The sequence below is a fragment of the Esox lucius genome, chromosome 3 (genome assembly GCF_011004845.1).
Source record: "Esox lucius isolate fEsoLuc1 chromosome 3, fEsoLuc1.pri, whole genome shotgun sequence".
In the NCBI taxonomy this organism is placed as follows: domain Eukaryota; kingdom Metazoa; phylum Chordata; class Actinopteri; order Esociformes; family Esocidae; genus Esox; species Esox lucius.
Genome location: NC_047571.1, coordinates 27,138,887 through 27,158,475, shown reverse-complemented (window position 1 = coordinate 27,158,475; position 19,589 = coordinate 27,138,887). Strand labels below are relative to the sequence as shown.

Sequence of the window (19,589 nt, the reverse complement as noted above, 5' to 3'; positions counted from 1 at the left end):
TTCTCCCCAAGCCACTGCAACATTATCATGGCTATGTGTTTTGTGTCGGTGTTGTGCTGAAAAATGAATCTTTGCCACAGACTGATTTTGGTCTTATCAAACCAGGGAATCTTTTCCGCATGGTCTCAGATTCCTTTAAGTGCTGTTTGGTTATTCCAGGCAGCCTCATATGCCTTTTCCTGTCAGTGGCTTCAGTCTAGCCTCTCTACCATAATGGCCTGATTGGAGAGCTGCAGTGATCGTTGGCCTACTGCCAGGTGAAGCCCTGTTAGAGTGGCCAATGGGTTCATGGTCTAAATCTAACCTCCATGAAAAAGGCCCATCATGCCCAGTTACTTAGTTTGGCTTGACAGACAGCTCTAGTAAGTTTTGGTAGTTCCAAACATCACACTGATGGAGCCCACTGTGCTTCTGGGAACTTTCAGTGCTTTAGCATTTTTTTTGACCACCTTCCCTAAATGTATGTCTCAAACACAATCCTACCTCGTATGTCTTTAAAGAGTTCATTGGACTTCATGGTTTGGTCTTATATAGACAGATGTGTGCCTTTCTAAATAATGTCAAATCAACAATATACACGTTCTAGAGACAGCTCGAAGATGATCAAATGACACAGGATTCATCTGAGCTCGATCAGGACTGTTATGGCTAAGCGTCTGAATATGGATGTACAAAAGGTGGGGAAAGGGATGGTTTCTGAATACTTTCCGAAGCCACTGTAATATGCTCAGAAAAATGACCAACTATTGGCGGATATTGCAGTTCGTGAAAAGAGTTCACTGATTGGCTACGTCTGAACCTATGCGTGAGCTGGTAAACATCTAAGCGTGCGCTTGCGTAGTGCCTGTAATGGAGGACAGGTCCTTCTTTTCGAGGTAAAATCGGAATTACTATCGATATCAAGACACCAACTTCTTAATAATAACACATTGGAGTTATTTAACAGTGTCGGTAAGTTATATTGTTTTAAAGTTGTAACTTAATGCCACATTTTGCTTGTTCATTATGTATACGTCGTTGGCACTGGTAAGCTAGCTAAGTTAGCTAGCAGACGTTAGCAATAAGATGGCTTGCTAACGAACTTAGCTAGTGTATTATTATTAGCCAACTAGGCTAGCTGTCATGCAGCTAACTTGCGTTATGTTGCATGCAGTCATTCACTTAAAATAACAAGACAGGAAATTGTCATTTCGTATGCACGTATTATTATTCAGCGTCTTACGACACGTATACATTGGTGCTACAACATTTGATACAAGCTACTCAGCTAAAATACTAACTAACTACCACAGAGCTTTTAAACCCAGAGGCGCAACGTCGCGAGACTTCCGGGAAAGCCTGGGGAGCAGACTCGACCGTCCGACCACTGTAGGGTTTCGAAAAAACGTCCTACGTCCAATTCAGGAAAAACTAGAAATTAGTTGTAGAACAAAGTTTGGTTGATCTCAACAGTATTGTTTTTAGAACGATTTCATTGGCTGTAGTTTCCAAGATTCAATCTGTGAAATTGTCTTGAAACGAGATTTACGCTAGCCAATCAAATAACTTTCCGCCGACCTTATGTGTTCAAATAGCAGCTAGCAAGCTAATAAGCCAAGCAGAGTTGGCTACTATATATTTATCTCGCGTACCATCCCAATATCGGTTTTAAGTCACTACAGGGTACATTTTGGGTCACAAGGTAAATCCCATTTCTGTTGTTTCCTGACAATCGTTTGCTACAAGTGGCAACTTGAAAAGTTTCGTCATGTAACTGTAAAGAGCTATCGTTCTCATGGAAACGGTGTGAAATGCATCTCAGATCTTAAGCTAAATGCCCACTATTTTGTCACTATGCCCTAAAACGAGCAATTTTTTATTATACTCTCGCTTATCTCGTCTTGGGTATAAACGAAGAAATGTCGAAGGCTGGTCGCAAGTTCATGTAACTAGTTATTTAATTAGGGAGACAAGGGACCAAGTCCCTTCGAACAAACTGTCTTGTAATGTAATTTATCCTGTGCCAATCATTTGCCCATCCAGGAATCAGTGTCCGATGAAGGCCGGCTGCAATAATTAAAATATTCTAATAGTTGAAATGAAGATAGTATTCAAGTTCTTGTGCGAGTGCACATTTTTGCAAAGAAATCCAACATTTAAGGCCTGTTTTAAAACTGAAAATCCCTGTTCTAAATACTGTAAAATAGCCTACCCATTGAGTCTTTTTACCTACGTGCATAAATACACTGCAAAAAAAAAAAAAGGAACACGTAATCATCAAAGTAAAACACAAAGTCAGTCAAACTTGAGGGATATCAGTCTCTCCAGTTAGGAAGCATAAGCGATTGTGAATCAGTTTCACCTGTTTTGGTGCAAATGAAAGTGACAACAGGTGCGCTGGAGAGGCAACAGCAAGACAACCCCCAAAAAGGGAATGATTTTGCAGATGGTGGCCACAGACAATTGTTCTCTCCTTATCCATCCTTACTGATTCTTCTCTAGTTTTGTGTTTTGCTAGTGTCCTTGTCATTACTGGTAGCAGTACCTGCAGCCCATTCAGGTTGCACAGGTTGTCCAGCTCCTCCAAGATGGTACATCCTTATGTGCTGTTGCAAAAAGGTTTGCTGTGTCTCCCAGTACAGTCTCATGAGCATGGAGGAGATACCAGGAGACAGGCTGTTACACGAGGAGAGCTGGACAGGGCTGTAGAAGGGCATAAATCCAGCAGCAGGACCTGTATCTGATCCTTTGTGGAAGGAGGAGCACTGTCAGAGCCATACAAAATTACCTCCAGTGGGCTACTGGTGTGCATGTTTCTGTCAGAGCAAGGGTGGCATGAGGGCCCAATCTCCTCTAGTGGGACCTGTGCTCACAGCCCTGCACCATGCGGCTCAATTGGCATTTGCCAGAGAACGCCAAAATTGGCAGGTGCGCCACTGGTGCCTAGTGCTCTTCACAGATGAGAGCAGGTTCACGCTGAGCATGTGACCTCCATGTACTAGCCGGTGGCACCCTGACTGCTATTAGGTACCGGGATGAAATCCTCAGACCCGGCATCAGACCTTACGCTGGTGCAGTGGGCCCTGGGTTCCTCCCGGTGCAGGACAATGCCTGACCTCATGTGGCCCAGAGTGTGTAGGCAGTTCCTGGATGACGAAGGCATTGATGCCATTGACTGGTCCTCATGTTCTCCAGGCCTGAATATTAGTGATAACCTCTGGGATGTTATGTATCGGTGCATCCAACGCCGCCAAAGTAGCACCACAGACGGTCCAGGAGCTCACTGATGCCCTGATCCAGGCCTGGGAGGACAAAATCAGCCGTCTCGTCAGGAGCATGCCCAGATGTTGTCGGGAGTGCATACAGGCACGTGGGGGCCACACACACCACCGAGTCACATTGAGTTGACGTGATGATATTCACGCCGGTTGGAACAGACTGTGATTTCAATTGTTTACTTGGGTTTTCGGTGTGAGTTCAGCCCTTAATCGGTTGGTGATTTTGGTTACGTCGTTTTGTTCTCAATGTACGGTAAAGACTTTGATCTTTAATATATTTCATTCATCGAGACCTGATGTGTGATTTAAGTGTTCCCTTATTTTTTATTTTTTTTTGCAGTGTATATATTCTTTTTTAATTAGTCATTTTCATTTGAAACAAGGTTCTAAGTTTTTTTATTTCATGTGCTTCGTGATGTTTGTAGTTGGTTAATCAAACCCTCACTAAAGCCTAGTCAAAACAAATGTGTACTTTTAGCACATGGGTGACATTGAATCAATTTAAGGCAAAACAAAATGTTTACTGATTTGAAAAGTTACAGACATGTAAATGATTTGGCTGCAAGCAGTTTTGTAAGGATAGGCTGTTGTTGAATCTGAAAATGGTTGGGCTGGACACATTAACCTGACTGTAGTATATACACTGATGAGCCAAAACATGACCACTCATAGGTAACGCGATTAACGTTGGTCATTTCCTTACAAGGGCACATGTCTGGGTCGATTAGATGGTAAGCGGGCACATTTTTCGTTGTCAACGTGTTGGGTGCAGGCGGAATGGGCATGAGTAAAGACCTGAGCGACTTTGAGGGCCAAATTGTTATGGCCAGGTGAGTGGGTTGGCGGCCAGGCTTGTTTAGTTGGCCAACTTGAATCTCTAAGTCCAATTTGGATTTGTGATAAAGCATTCATGATTTGGCCAATAGTGTAGCTTGTATATAGGAACTTATTACTACATCTTACCCTGCACGTCTGGTTTGCCTTAATAAAATTTTTATAAGTCAGCATTGGGAAGGCTATGCGAGCAGAACTGAGAGGTCGAAAATCCCGCTTAACGTGGTTCTTTCGCACTGTTTTGGTTGCCAGATATCCCCTTTTTCCTCTCAGGATAAAAATTGCTCAATTGTCCCAGGAAAATCATGTTCTGTCCTTGTTCATGGATTTGTAAAAATACATAATTAAGCAACCACCGCATCTAGTTTTGGGGTTTTGTAAGCTACCCATTTAGTTTACAATTTGGCTAATGTGAGAAGCCCTAAACGTTTCAACCTTCAGCCTTGCGCTAGGCCTTAATCTAAAGAAAGCTGATGAAGGGAACTATAAGTTCCAGTGCAAATTGGTCTGGGTCACATAGCTGGTATTTGAACATTTCGGGAAACCAGGGCTATGCTCCAGCCAAATTGCACATGTTTCACTCCTTGCTCCATTCAATCTCTTCTCTTCACACACTCTGGAAGCGACAAGTTGTATAGTCAGGCTTTCAGCTTGGATGACCCGTTGTCCATTGTTAGATAGTGGTCTACATTAAAATTGCTCAAGAATCTAAGTGTGAGCTGCCGTTTAGTCTGGGCTGGTCCGACTCTCCAGTAGTTGAGCCTGTGTTCACTCAGGCTAATGCTCATGGCTTCCAGTGCTGTAGCCAAGTTGGGCGTGGCTCCCACCTCGGTCCTTCCTTCTCCATCTGCATGCTTTTGTCTTGGACAGACGTGTCTCTGTGCCGGCATTCAGATCCTTCACGCAGTATTTATTACTGCTCAGGGCAAATTTTTTATGTATCCAAGACAAAAATGTACTTTTCGTATAATAAAATAATTTAGAATCCCCATCTTTTACTGTTATACAAAATCTGATTCACCCACTACAGCATCTCTGGCTAGCTGTTGCTACTGTATATCTTAATGACTCAAAATGTATAAAACATTTCCAAACAGACCAATGTTAAGCCTCAACAGTATCCTCACTGACTACAGTTTTTAAGATGTTACTGTTATTTTGATATTGGCGCCAAAAATACCCTTAAATGTATTGAAAACATGAGCCTTGTTTAATTCCGATCCGCAGGGTAATTTCTGTTTAGGATGGCGTCTGATCCAAGGCCCCAGACTCCTGGCTCCAAGGGGATCATGACCTTTTACCCCACTACTGAGGAGTTCCGAAACTTCAGTCGCTACATCGCCTACATGGAGTCCCAGGGAGCACACAAAGCCGGCCTGGCTAAAGTGAGCACCGCCACAGCTCTTTGTGGACATTTCCTATTTATTAGCGTTGGGATGCCTCCAGCTAAGCAAAGCTGCTGTGCACAGATACGCACTCATGATGAACGAACACACCTCTCGCAAGCTTTTTTTGATTTTAAGTGAATACTTTAAGAACTGCAAAGTTTTGGTATTAAACCTGACTGTTTTTTCCAGATCGTGCCACCAAAGGGTTGGAAGCCCAGGAAGTCGTATGACGACATAGATGACCTGTTGATCCCGGCGCCCATTCAGCAGGTTGTGACTGGTCAGTCGGGCCTGTTCACTCAGTACAACATCCAGAAGAAAGCCATGACTGTCCGGGAATTCCGCAGGATGGCCAACAGTGACAAGTTAGTCTGACTAACAGTTTAGTGGAACAACTAACCCACTCTCTTCCTTTTGCGTACACACAATGTCGTGCTATGCATAGGCCAAAGTCCTTTTTTGCGTGCAGTTGAGACGCAATCTCCTACCATTAATAATAATGGTCAATAAAATCGTTTCATTGACACGCACCAACTGAAACCTATTTGACGTCACCATCATCGAGGCACGGATTTCCCGAAGATTGACTAATCGTTTAAAAGCCGTAGATGAACTTTTTTCTTGAAAGAACGTCAAAGGGTAAAGGTAAACCTTTAATATCGCCTTTATTCACCATAGCTCTTAATGGGAGGAGATCGCGTCTGCACTGCACGCAAAAAAGGACTTTGGCGTATGCATAGCACGACATTGTGGTGTGTGAACCTGTTATATGTACGCAAAGGGAAGAGAGTGGGTTGGAATAACACACACACACACACACTTTGTCAGTTGATCTGTGATTGGAAGAGCCCTACTCTGGATGTGTCATTTAAATGAGGAGAATGATAGTGACCATAGTTAATAATGCAGTTGAAAGCGCACTGCTATGATCTGCTTTTATTTTCAGTTTTAGTGAATCATGTCCTTGGACAGACTCCGGCTCGTGTTTTAAAACGTTATAATTTCCAATCGTCTGCATCGTTCAACCCTTTTGTTCCTGTGTAGATTCTGCAGTCCTCGCTACAACGATTTTGAGGAACTAGAGAGGAAGTACTGGAAGAATGTGACGTTCAATCCGCCCATCTACGGTGCTGACGTGAACGGAACGCTATATGACCCCGTGAGTCGCGATAAATGCCCTCTGTTGTTATAACCATTAAATGTGGTCAACTTTGCGCACACACACACACACACACACACACACGGTCCTCTTCCTGTGTAATGTCTTCTGTTGTGTTTGTCGTTTTTTGTGTCGGATTCATATGTCGCCAACAAGGCATCCGTGATTGTGTTGCGTCACGGAGTAGGATTAGGCAATGGACGGTATTTCCATTCCTCTCGTCCTTCTCTCCAGGATGTGACCTACTGGAACATCGGCAAACTGAACACCATCCTGGATACGGTGGAGCACGAGGGCGGCATCACCATCGAGGGGGTGAACACGCCTTACCTGTACTTCGGCATGTGGAAGACCACCTTCGCCTGGCACACAGAGGACATGGACCTCTACAGCATCAACTATCTCCATTTAGGAGAGCCCAAGTCCTGGTAAGCTATTGCACTGTAGTTTCGTGTAACAGGCATACCGGTGGTTCTTCGTGTAGGTTTCGTACTGCGGTTGTTTCTGGCTACATTGGCTCGGCGTACCGTCGGCCTTTATGAACACAACCAAGTTCTATATTTTTTGGCCTTTTTAAAATTAAATTATTGGGCTGTTTTTGTCAGACTCGTCATTAATCACGTTTACGTCCTGTTGAGAAACCAGTGTGAAAAGCATCAACCTACTGATGAAAATAATAAATTGTTGACATTTGGTGTCGTTAAACAACTAAACTCAACACAGTTGTAACGACACTGTGAAAAAAAAGCGCCTATTTTACTATTTTATAAGCAAATAGGTGTGAGGGGCCAATATACCACAGCTAAGAGCAATATTAGCCATGAACCAAACAGTTTATAATTGATGAAAACTGGTTATTGATATGCTTACAGGTACTGTGTTCCCCCAGAGCATGGCAAAAGAATGGAGCGCTTGGCTCAAGGTGAGAGGAAAGACATTTGGCATGGAATTCTTAACTGCTTTTTAACAAGCTGTATTCTGACACATTATTTTCCACCGTTCCCCTTATAGGGTTTTTCCCTGGTAGCCACCAAAATTGCGAAGCCTTCCTGAGGCACAAGATGACCCTGATCTCGCCCTCAATTTTAAGGAAATATGGAATTCCATTTGAGAAGGTTAGCCTCTTCTGTTACTGCATTTATTCTATATGTACTACACCGGCACCAGCCTTGTTTTAATCAAACTTCTGCTGATCACTTATACTGCCTTGTACAGAGTACACTGTGTCACGGTTGGTCTCTGTTTGCATTCCAGATCACTCAGGAGTCCGGTGAGTTCATGGTGACGTTCCCCTACAGCTACCACGCCGGCTTCAACCACGGCTTCAACTGTGCTGAGTCCACCAACTTTGCCACCGAAAGATGGATTGAGTATGGAAAGCAAGCTGTGCTGGTGAGGAGGGATCATTTTTTGTGCGTTGATAGCAATATCGAGGGTTACCATAGTAATAACGTTTTTAGTTTAACGTGTACCACATATGTTGAATGAAAGGTGCTTGGGGTGAAGGATGTCCTTAATTATTGTTTTAATCTTGTCCGTCATTGACACTTAATCACCCCCCATCTTTTGACTCCAGTGTTCATGCAGGAAGGACATGGTGAAGATCTCCATGGACCTGTTTGTGAAGAAATATCAGCCGGAACGCTACGATCAGTGGCTGGCCGGTAAGGACGCCGCCCCCATCGACCACTCACGGCCCACCCCGGAGGCCAAGGAGTTCTTGGGGGAGGAGCCAGGGAAGGACTTCCTGGAGCTGTGTGGGGAGCAGCTCAACACAGAAGGGGAAAGAAAGAGGTCAGAAGAGATCTGTTGGTTAACGGGGGTTTTTAGGGCATTGAGATGGAATCAGGAGAGATCTGTTGGTTAACAGGGGGTTTTAGAGCATTGAGAGAGAAATTCCCATTGTGAAAAGGTTTATGACATGTTTTGTCTTGTGCCAGTCCTACTCAAAGGATAGGGACCAAGAGACATAGGGTTTGTCTGGAAGTGCCTGACGAGGTAGTCCCTAAAGATGAAGATGAGGAAGAGGAATATGGAAAGAAGGCCAGGCTAGGCCTCACCATGGGAACTGAGGGCTGCAAAGATACAGGTACCTTCCCTTACTATAAGACTGTCCCCCCTGTCTTTTTGGTATTTCATTTTTGCCAGACCGCGTAAACGGAGCCAGCCTAGAAGAGCGAATGGCTCTAACTGAGGGACTGACTGACTGACTGAGTGAGTGCCTGACTGACTGACTACCCCTTGTTAAATAGCGTAGTGGTTAGAGACGCGGACTAGAGAGAAACAGGTCCCGCGTTCAACTCCCGTCACCTATATCGATAGATACTGTATTGATGTCATTCGCGAATGGCTAATTAGTAGTTAAAACAGCAAATGGCTAAAGAAGATTTGTTCAGGATGGACAAAAAAATTCCTAGCTACAACCTTCAGTAGCTACTTTATAGGAAGCCTAAAATGTTTTAATTGTTTACGGTTATATCGTGACTATTTCTGGTGGATTTTCAAATGATATTTTAGGACTTGTTCAGGATAGACAAAAACTACACCATTCTCGTCTTTTCACTTGACGAAAAAGTCAGTTCCCGTCACCTGTATTGATACCGTAGTTATTGTATCAGTGTCATTCACGAATGGTTAATAAGCTTTTAAAACGACCAGTGGCGAAAGCCATTCATGTTATTTGTGGTGGAGGTAAACTTGATGATAAACTTGACTCAGTTGAACCCAATGTTTAATGGTTTTTAATGAAATATGTTAATGCATGACAAAAAAAGATATAATGTCAAGAGGCTATACCGACGCCCAGCAAATGTATTGCTCTGTGGCATAGTGGTTAAAGACACACCCTTTCATGTGGGTGAACTGGGTTTTGAATCACGAGAGGGTACCAACATTCCGCACTTTTTATTGCAGGCCAGCTGAACTAGGCAGGACTGGTTTCTTGTTTTATTAAGAGACACCATCACCTTTGCGTTAGATTTGCCTGGTTTTACAGTGTCCGCCATCTTTAGAGCAGAGGACGTTGGTGTGCTGAGTTATAGAGCTGAACTGTGGTCACTTAAATACGGCAAGTCGCACCAAGATTGTTAGTTTAACCCGCTACTGATGGACAAAGGAATGCAGGCGAGATTGACTTTGTTTGATTGTAAGCTACATGCCAGACTTATTTTCATCCCCCTTAAATCAGCAGATAATATCTCCCTTGCTAGCTTGCTGCAGCTAAACACATTACCAGCTAAACTACACTGCTACAAAAAATTAAGGGCACACAATCATCTCAGTATAACACCAAGTCAGTTATATCTATCTATCCCGTTAGGGAGCATAAGTGATTGTGAATCAATGTCGCCTGATTTGGTGCAAATGAAATTGACAACAGGTGCACTGGAGAGGCAGCAGCAAGGCAACCCCCAAAAAGGGAAGGATTTTGCAGGTGGTGGCCACAGTCAATTGCCCTCTCTTTGTCCACCCTAACTGATTATTTTCTAGTTTTGCGTTTTGCTAGTGTCCTTGTAACTACTGGTAGCATGAGGCGGTACCTGCAGCCCATTCAGGTTGCACAGGCAGTCCAGCTCCTCCAGGATGGCACATCCATATGTGCTGTCGCAAGAAGGTTTGCTGTGTCTCCCAGGATAGTCTCGAGCATGGAGGGCATACCAGGAGACGTGCCGTTGCACGAGGAGAGATGGACATGGCCGTAATAGGGCATCAACCCAGCAGCAGGACCTGTATCTGCTCCATTGTGTCAGGAGGAGCACTGCCAGGGCCCTATTACCAACAGTGGGCTACTGGTGTGCATGTTTCTGCCCATTCTTTCAGAAACCGACATGAGGGCCTGACGTCCTCTAGAGTGGGACCTGTGCTCACAGCCCAGCACCATGCAGCTCGATTGGTATTGATGCCATTGACTGGCCCTCATTCCCCAGACCTGAATCCAACTGAGAACCTCTGGGACGTAATATATCGGTGTATCAGATGCCACTAGGTAGCACCACAGACTGTCCAGGAGCTCACATTATGACCACTGACAGGTGAAGTGAATGACACTGATAATATTGGCACCTGTCAGTGGGTGGGATATATTAGGTAGCAAGTGAACATTCTGTCCTCAAAGTTGATGTGGTAGAAGCAGGAAAAATGGGCGAGCGTAAGGATTTGAGCGACTTTGACAAGGGCCAAATTATGATGGCTAGATGAATGGGTAAGAGCGTCTCCACAACTGCAGCCCAAAAGTGGTCCAAGGTAGGAAAAAGCCTTGAACCGGTGACTGGGTCATGGGCAGCCAAGGCGAAGACTGGCCCATGTGTTCCGATCCAAATTGCTGAAAAAGTTAATCACATGGATGGCCGGTTGTGTGTGTGTCGCTTACCTGGAGAACACCGCTCCAGGATGCACTATGGGAAGGAGGCAAGCCAGTGGAGGCAGTGTGATGCTTTGGGCAATGTTCTTCTGGGAAACCTTGGGTCCCACCCTTCATGTGGATGTTACTTTGACACGTACCACCTACCTGAGCATTGTTGTAGACCATTTGCAGTATTACCTGATGGCATTGGCCTCTTTCAGAAGGATAATGCGCCCTGCCACAAATGGTTCAGGAATGGTTTGAGGAACACAACAAGTTCAAGGTGTTGACTTGACCTCCAAATTCCCCAGATCTCAATCCATTCGAGCATCAGTGGGATGTGCTGGACAAACGGGTCCGGTCCATTGATGCCCCAGCTTGCAAACTTACAGGACTTAAAGGATCTGCTGCTAACGTCTTGATGCCAGATACCACAGCACACCTTCAGAGGTCTAGTGGAGTCCATGCCTCAACGGGTCATGGCTGTTTTGGTGGCAAAAGGGAGACCTACACAATATTAGGCAGGTGGGCATAATGTTATGACCGATCGGCGCACACTATACTTATTACTTGTAAATTTTCTGTCCTCTGTTTGCCTTAATTGCGCGTTTAGTATTGCCATTTGTACTGCATTTGCCTTTATTGCACTTCTATACATTCCACTTGCAATAAACATATAATTTAATACTTGTACATTTTCTGCCCTCTTCTAGTTGCCCTTCTGGTTGGATGCTAACTGCATTTTGTTGTACCGTGCTTACTCAATTACAATCTAATCTAGTTTAGCTAAGAGTTGCACGCAAAACTTTCTAACTAGCTGTCAAATGTCTTAACAATGATTTCCTAAGAATGCCAACATTATTTGCATTTACAGAATTGTTTTAGATTTATTTAGGCCTGCCTTAGGCAATGGACATAATGGTCCTAAAGATGCCGCCACAATGTGCCGCATGAGCTCCTTAAAAAAGCAAACCTTCATAATTACCTGCGAAATGATTAATTTTATGATACATTAGTGTTTCTGGTGACCCAAAATCCTGTCAGACATGGCCTACACTTTCTAAAGATGGAATCCATATGTGAGGGTACATTTATGAAGCTTAGGTGAGCTGCATCCAGAATTGTGGTAAGACTTTGCTATCACTTGTGTGATATACAAATCATTTGACAGAGTTGTAATTTTGCTAACAAACATCTGTTTCGTACAATCAAGTTGTTTTTGTCCCATTGTAGATCAGTTAAGCGGATCTGTTTTTTTTACTGTGTCTAGTATAGTCGTGGTCATTTGGAAATGTTTAACCCTATTTATTTTTTGCCTGATACGAGTGTTTGTATTTCAGACACACCGGTGAAGCTCACCTTGAGGGATCTGCCTAATGTTATGACAGACCCTGCTGTGGGTAACTGCAGCACAAGCTCTGCCGTACATAAATTCAACCTCCCATCCACCAGCGGCCACACAGCGTCCATGTTGGCTCAACCCCAGTCACACAGAAACGGACACCTACCTGTAGTGGCTCCCCCGACCAGGACTGGCCCTTCCGTCCAGCCAATCAGAAAATTGGGGGTGGCAAGTCTGCTCTTCCACAAGACCCAGAGCCCCAAGGACACCTTGCAGATCCACAGTTACGCCCGCGATCACCAGCCACCGATTCACCACACACAGCTCCATGTGCACAGTTACGCCAGAGAGCACCTGCCACGGCACCTTCAAACCCACCTCCAGCTCAAGGCCCATCCCCAGCTCCAAGTCAAGGAAGAGAAGCTGGAGTCCCAGGTCCCCTCCACGACCGGAGAGCAGAGCCAGGCTGGAAAGCAAGGAGAATGGGTTGAAACTGAGGCCCAGACCAGGGGCACGTGTGAGCAGCAGCCAGGTGAAGCCAAGGCTCAGGAGGGAAGGCATAAAGAGAAGGCCCCTAGCAGTCCACAGCCCTTCCAGAACCAAACGCACCAAAGGGCAGCCAAGAGGACTGAAGTGGAGGACAGAGTGGACAGACGAAAGGTTTGTTGATTTTTCGTGATGCTTTCCTTAGGAGGTTTTTGTGCTTATGTAATTGGAGTGGAATTTGTCCTGTTAGAGATAAATATGATAGAAATCAAATGTGACGCACAGTATAAATTGCCAACAGATGTAGAGATGACTCTCAAGCGGATGGTCCCTCACCCCATTTCTCTCTTCCTCCAGCAATGTCTTTCACCTGTACAATCAGAGTTAATGCTAATCGAACAGACAAACCTCAGTTTAAGTAAGCCAGCAAATTTGCATCCAAGCAAGCAGGCAAACTTGAAGCTGAGTCAGCAAATGAGCCCAGCAAAGCCGACGAACTCGAGCCCAGCGAAGCCGACGAACTCGAGCCCGGGGAAGCCGGCGCACTCGAGCCCGGGGAAGCCGGCGCACTCGAGCCCGGGGAAGCCGGCGCACTCGAGCCCGGGGAAGCCGGCGCACTCGAGCCCGGGGAAGCCGGCGCACTCGAGCCCGGGGAAGCCGGCGCACTCGAGCCCGGGGAAGCCGGCGCACTCGAGCCCGGGGAAGCCGGCGCACTCGAGCCCGGGGAAGCCGGCGCACTCGAGCCCGGGGAAGCCGGCGCACTCGAGCCCGGGGAAGCCGGCGCACTCGAGCCCGGGGAAGCCGGCGCACTCGAGCCCGGGGAAGCCGGCGCACTCGAGCCCGGGGAAGCCGGCGCACTCGAGCCCGGGGAAGCCGGCGCACTCGAGCCCGGGGAAGCCGGCGCACTCGAGCGCGGGGAAGCCGGCGCACTCGAGCGCGGGGAAGCCGGCGCACTCGAGCGCGGGGAAGCCGGCGCACTCGAGCGCGGGGAAGCCGGCGCACTCGAGCGCGGGGAAGCCGGCGCACTCGAGCGCGGGGAAGCCGGCGCACTCGAGCGCGGGGAAGCCGGCGCACTCGAGCGCGGGGAAGCCGGCGCACTCGAGCGCGGGGAAGCCGGCGCACTCGAGCCCGGGGAAGCCGGCGCACTCGAAGCCGGCGCACTCGAGCGCGGGGAAGCCGGCGCACTCGAGTCCAAGCGAACAGAAAAACTTGAGTCCAAGTGATAGGCTGGACTTGATGAGTGTGAAGAACAAACCCCTCCTCCGTAAGCTGCCGAAACAGCACCCACTCCTCCGTCCCAGGGAAAGCTCCAGTGACGACGGTGAGTTCCTTATTGATAAGTTTTAGATCTTTAGAACAAGCAGCTATTTCAGGGCACATTGGAAGTGCACGCCCAATAACAGAATGCTGTCCTTGTCTATCTTGTTATCCTCTCTCCCTCATCCTCTTTCCCTTTCTCTCCCTGGGTCCTGTAGAAGAGACATATGTGGATGTGGATTACGAACTGGAGGAGCGCGAGGAGTGGGCCAAGCCTCTGGCCCATCTGTGGCAGAGCAGACCGTTCAACCTCCAGGCAGAGAGGGAGTACAACCAGCGCATGGGCCTGCAGGCCCCATACTGCTCTATCTGCCTGCTTTTCCACACGTACGATCAGGTAAAGCCGAGGGTTTCTGGGTCTTTGCCTCACACCAGAGCATTTGTTTTCTTTGGAGAAATGTAATATAAGATCTTCTGCAAAGCACTACATATATTTAGTTTTGATATATTTTATACCCATTTAGGTTTTAAACATGTGTTGGGCTGCCAAAACAGACATGCACCATAGTAGTTGTTGACTTCTGCTAACACCTGACCGTTCTGTCTAGTCGGAGTCCAGCAGCAACCCCGGTTACACGGTGAAAGGAAGACGTGGGGGCAAACAGAGGTCCACTCCCCTGATCCCCGAGATGTGTTTCAGCACCACCAATGACAAGACCAACAACAGCAGCAGCGACAGTGGCGAGGGACACCTCTTCACGCCTCACCTGGAGGAGGACGGCACCAGCCTGCTGGTCAGCTGCTCCCGTTGCAGCGTCCGAGTCCACGCCAGTGAGTGACCAACGGGCGCACTCAGTGCATGTGCTCGTGCCCGTCGATTTGATTTATTTTCATGGGATGTGTTCATTCTCTTGGAAGCATGCGATGGGAGTACACTAACACAACAGTGCGGTAGGACTTTAACATGGATTACGCTGTTCTGAATGGACCGCACCGTTGAACGGTGAATAGGCTGTGACTGCGCAAGATGCGCTTTCCGTGTTACTGTAGTATAATGTAATGTAACAGCCGTCATGACTAATGGAATTTAACAATCGTAAAGGCTCGTAGTGTCCGAAGACCTGAGCAAAAACGTCAATAATTGTAGCTGGTCTGACGTGAAGAATTCGGTAGAAAGTCAAATGACCTGGAGGCCGACTGAACAGCTCTAACTCGCCTATTGTTCAACCCCGTCCCTCTGGCTGGGGAAGCATGTGGTCATGTGCATTAATACCCCATATGTTTGTGAGCTTGAATCAGTTGTTTTTATTAAACAATCTGTTATCAGAAAGAAGGCATGTCAGAGATTCAAGTAGACACATCTCTTCTATAATCTTGTAGACTACTCCGAAGTGGAAACTACATATTTTAAATATTTATAAAACTTCAGAGGTAATCTTTTGATTCCAAACCAATATTTACCCTCTACCCTTATTTGTTTTGAAAAAGATTGCTCATGCACAAGGCAAATGTTTTCACATCTCCATATGAACTTCATCCATGTGCAAGAAAGATTCTAATTTGCGCTTACGAATTTTAATTCATTTGACTGTATCATTTTGTTTTCCATTAGCTCAAATATTTGGGTTTGTTAGGAAGAGAGTGCTCTGTGGAAAAGACAGAGGCTTGAAGTTTATGTTGCACGCCTTACCATTTATATCCTTTTAAAAAAGGTCTGACTGAGTACTGGGCCAAACTGAAAGAAATTATTGGCAGTAGGGAGAACATGTCATAAACCAGCCCTTTGCTGTGTAAAGACAGAAAAGATAGCCACTCCCTGACTGTGGATGGTGGAAAAAGATGAAACATCAATCTAATTCATCATATCTTGTTTATAAAGGGGTCAGATTTACCTCTATTTCATATCAAAACACTTTCCTGACACTTTCCTGACACCCACAGACCCCTGCAACCTCGTCTTACTCAGTGTACAGTATCGCTGCAATCTCCATTGATGACAGTTTTCCCGTGGTTGGCAAAGCTTGTTTTTACTGCCGTCCATTTCATCTGCCTGTTGCAGCATTTCGATTTTCAGCTCTATCACCTCAGCCATTTCGCTAGTTAGTGATAGCTACTGGCTATGAAGGTATTCTGAGCTTCCCTTTTGGTGTCAGGTGTCCAATCGCAGTGTATTCACAGTAAACACTTTAGTCTAATCAGAACTAAATCTAAACTACAGGTCGCAAGCCCCTTATTGCATATAGTATTTGGAGACTGGTCTGGTTTGAGGGAAGATTGAATAGAGCCGAGTACAGAGGTACATGAAGAAAAGCTGATCATGAGTACACAGGACCTCAGACTGGGGGCGAGGACTCATCTTTCAGCAAGATAACAAGCCAAAACACACAGCCAAGACAACACTGGAGTGGCTCCAGGACAGGTCTGTGAACGTCCTTGAGTAGTCCGACTAAAGCCCTGACTTGAACCCCATGAAACATCTGTGTGGAGACCTGGAGTTAACCGTTCAGTGACGCTCCCCAACCAATCTGAATGAAGGGTCTGAATACTTTTAACTGTGTGTGTGTGTTTATGTGTGTGTGTGTGTGTGTGTGTGTGTGTGTGTGTGTAAAATATTTACACACCGTGATTTAATTATGTGAATCGATTGATTCGCACGAAAAAAAAAAAATCCAATTCAATGTGGAGCATCTCCGTTTCTGTGGGAAAGAAAATAAACTCTAATGCTGTCGTCGCCTTCTTTGTTTGCTTCAGGTTGTTATGGAGTGTCTTCAGAACAAGTGTCAGATGACTGGATGTGTTCCCGTTGTGAGGCCAACGCTCTGACGGAGGTTAGTGCTCCTCATCAGTCTGAAAGGCTTAACTGCCCTTTGTTCTGTTCCCATGCTGTTTCAATGGGACTCATTGGCCAAGGCATATATAGCGATTCAATATATATGTTACAAAACGCAAGTGGGAAATGTAGCCTAGGCCCGACAGAGCGGGGAGTTGCACCCAAGGTGACTCCAAATGTGGGATATTGCCTAGAGATATGAAATTCTGTTTCGCTGTATTACCAAAAAATGTATATCAGGTTTAGAAAGATTATCCCTGCATGCTGTAAATTTCGTCATTGCCAAACCATATGACCAATTACAGATAGATTATAGATATGTAGAAATGGATAGATTGATCAAGACACACACACTTGGCTTTTTTATTGCCTGTGGACCACCTGGGATCTGCTTACCAAAGGGTTAAAAACCATTACAGGAAGAATGTCTATTTGTCTTCAGATTATCACTGTTCCATAATGGATGCCTTAGACACACATTACACTGTACCTTTACCAAAAAGCAATATCAGGGGGCAACGTACTGATCTCACGTTGTTTTCTAGATAAAACACTTCACAAATACATACATAGTTTTGTTTTATGTAAAAAAAATATATATATATATATTATGAATTGGTTATTAGGTTAACTTTTATACTACTACAATTGGCTCCGAGTCAGATTTTGTTTGAACAAGTTTTTGTTTCCCTAAAAAGCATTATGTTTTTTGGCACGTTAGTCAGTCTTCCTGTTCCCCTCTAGGAGCACATGTGAACAGACGCCAGGGTTTAATTACACAACATAGTAACAAACCGTCTCTTGTTTTGGTTGGAGCAGGCTAAGCATATGGTCTGGATTTACCCTCATTAAATTTGCAGAGCACCATAGCAGATAAGTCAAGTCCGATCCTGCACTGGGTACCGAGTCATGAACTTTAGTTTCGATGTGTGTTTCTTGATTCGTTTTTTATTCTGTATCTCAGAATACATATTTCTTTTTTTCATGACGTCCCAACTTGATAAACCAAATCTTTACTGCCAGGTGGCAGTGTTGTCTAAGGCAGAAGCCACTAACACCAACTCTCTCATTGATACCCATTGTGGTCTAAGGCAGAAGCCACTTACACCAGGTCTCTCATTGATACCCATTGTGGTCTAAGGCAGAAGCCACTAACACCAACTCTCTCATTGAGACCCAGTGTGGTCTAAGGCAGAAGCCACTAACACCAACTCTGTCTTTGATACCAAGTGTTTTAGAGAAAAAACTATTGTTTTAAACTGATTGAGGATCAGAATATCTGATCTTCATCACATGATTCATTATTTGGGATGCAAGGTCATGGGTATGAGAGTTATCTCAAATGTTAAAATGCCCGTTGGCAGAGAAAACGCTGTAGTCTCTCTTGGTTGCATGTGTGTGCCTATCTGTCCATCTTCACTAACTGATTGGCCAGATGTTGGTTACAATGTTACCCATGTAATCAATTATGGAAATCCAACTGCCAGGTAGAAATTCATGGCTCTTAAAGCAGTACTCTGAAATAACTTTTTACTTCACATGGAAAGAGGGACAACGTTCTGTTAATGACTAACGAATTTCAGTTGGTCAGTAACTCACTGCAGCTCAAATGGTAAGGAATTTGAATGTTTTAACAAATCCCTGGGGGAAAATGACGGTCTTCGTTAGCTATGGGATTCCTACTTCAATATTATGTTGTTACTTGCTGTTATTGACTAAACACCACATGACGAATTGTCACCTGGTGAGTTGGGTTGGTCCAGGGGTCTAGGCCACTACTTCAGATACACAGACACTTTCCATCAAAGCTGGGACATTCCAGGAAATCCATCTTCATATATAGTAAGCGGTACGTGTGTTTTTCTCCCTGCAGGACTGCTGCCTGTGCTCACTGCGTGGGGGGGCTCTACAAAAAGCCAACAATAACAAGTGAGTATCAAGTCAGTGGGGCGACGTGACAACTTGCCTGTTAATGATGGTGTCCTCCAGGTCAAATGTTCTCTGGTCTTTAGCCAGCAGTCTCACTTCTCTCTCCCAACTGATTCTAGGAGGCTGCAGAACGTGTCAATGAAGGTAGAATGTGCCTTTTGACCAAGCTAGCTTTCTGCTCTGTCTCTTCCTGTTTAACTTCCTGTAATGCACGTGCAGCAGGTAGTCTTCCTGGGGTCCTCACAGAACTGGAAGTGAGACCACAGAAAGCCGATGTAGAAGTCACAATACATTAGTTAAACACTAGTGCTGTCATACGATAAAAATGATTTATCACAAATAATAGTATGACGTTCTGTAGTTAATCGCCATTTAGAATTGTACAAATTTGTCAATTTTCTGTTTAAAAAGCAGTGCATTATGTTAAGGACTTCATAAACAATGGACAGTGCTTGGTTTGCCTGAGTTTTTTTTTTGTCTCAAGTTGGACCATGACACCAAGCTGTCACTGCCCTTAAATTTTAAACCCTCAAATTACTACAATTACAAGCAGAAGCTTGGATAGGCATAAGGTAGGCAATGTGGCTGGATATGTTTATCCACCAGCCTTAATCAGGAGAGTTCTGTCATTTATTTATGCACAACATGGAAGTTGGTAATTCCGCTATTACAATATGTTTTAATGGAAACACATAATCTTACTTTGTACATTGTGAATATAGCCAATCCTCAATCCAGCTACTACATCCTTTTGTTTAACTGCTT

The 19,589-nt window shown here is 45.2% G+C and overlaps 1 protein-coding gene across 2 annotated transcripts in view; it reads left to right on the top strand.

Annotated features, from left to right (window-relative positions):
- The first annotated feature begins 810 nt into the window (after positions 1–810).
- kdm4ab (lysine (K)-specific demethylase 4A, genome duplicate b) overlaps positions 811–19,589 on the top strand; it is a 30,173-nt gene continuing 11,394 nt past the window's right edge. The window contains exons 1-17 of one of the 2 annotated variants that reach the window (XM_034290655.1): positions 811–951; positions 5,319–5,476; positions 5,669–5,844; positions 6,524–6,638; positions 6,873–7,066; positions 7,511–7,560; positions 7,650–7,753; positions 7,893–8,030; positions 8,215–8,432; positions 8,579–8,727; positions 12,321–12,982; positions 13,166–13,916; positions 13,980–14,129; positions 14,284–14,462; positions 14,674–14,896; positions 16,817–16,893; positions 18,769–18,824. In XM_034290655.1, coding sequence (XP_034146546.1) covers positions 5,336–5,476; positions 5,669–5,844; positions 6,524–6,638; positions 6,873–7,066; positions 7,511–7,560; positions 7,650–7,753; positions 7,893–8,030; positions 8,215–8,432; positions 8,579–8,727; positions 12,321–12,982; positions 13,166–13,916; positions 13,980–14,129; positions 14,284–14,462; positions 14,674–14,896; positions 16,817–16,893; positions 18,769–18,824 — 3,383 coding nt within the window. In that variant the 5' untranslated portion in view covers positions 811–951; positions 5,319–5,335. Of the gene's footprint in view, positions 952–5,318; positions 5,477–5,668; positions 5,845–6,523; positions 6,639–6,872; positions 7,067–7,510; positions 7,561–7,649; positions 7,754–7,892; positions 8,031–8,214; positions 8,433–8,578; positions 8,728–12,320; positions 12,983–13,165; positions 14,130–14,283; positions 14,463–14,673; positions 14,897–16,816; positions 16,894–18,768; positions 18,825–19,589 lie in introns of both variants that reach the window. The other variant, XM_034290645.1, reaches the window with a different exon arrangement.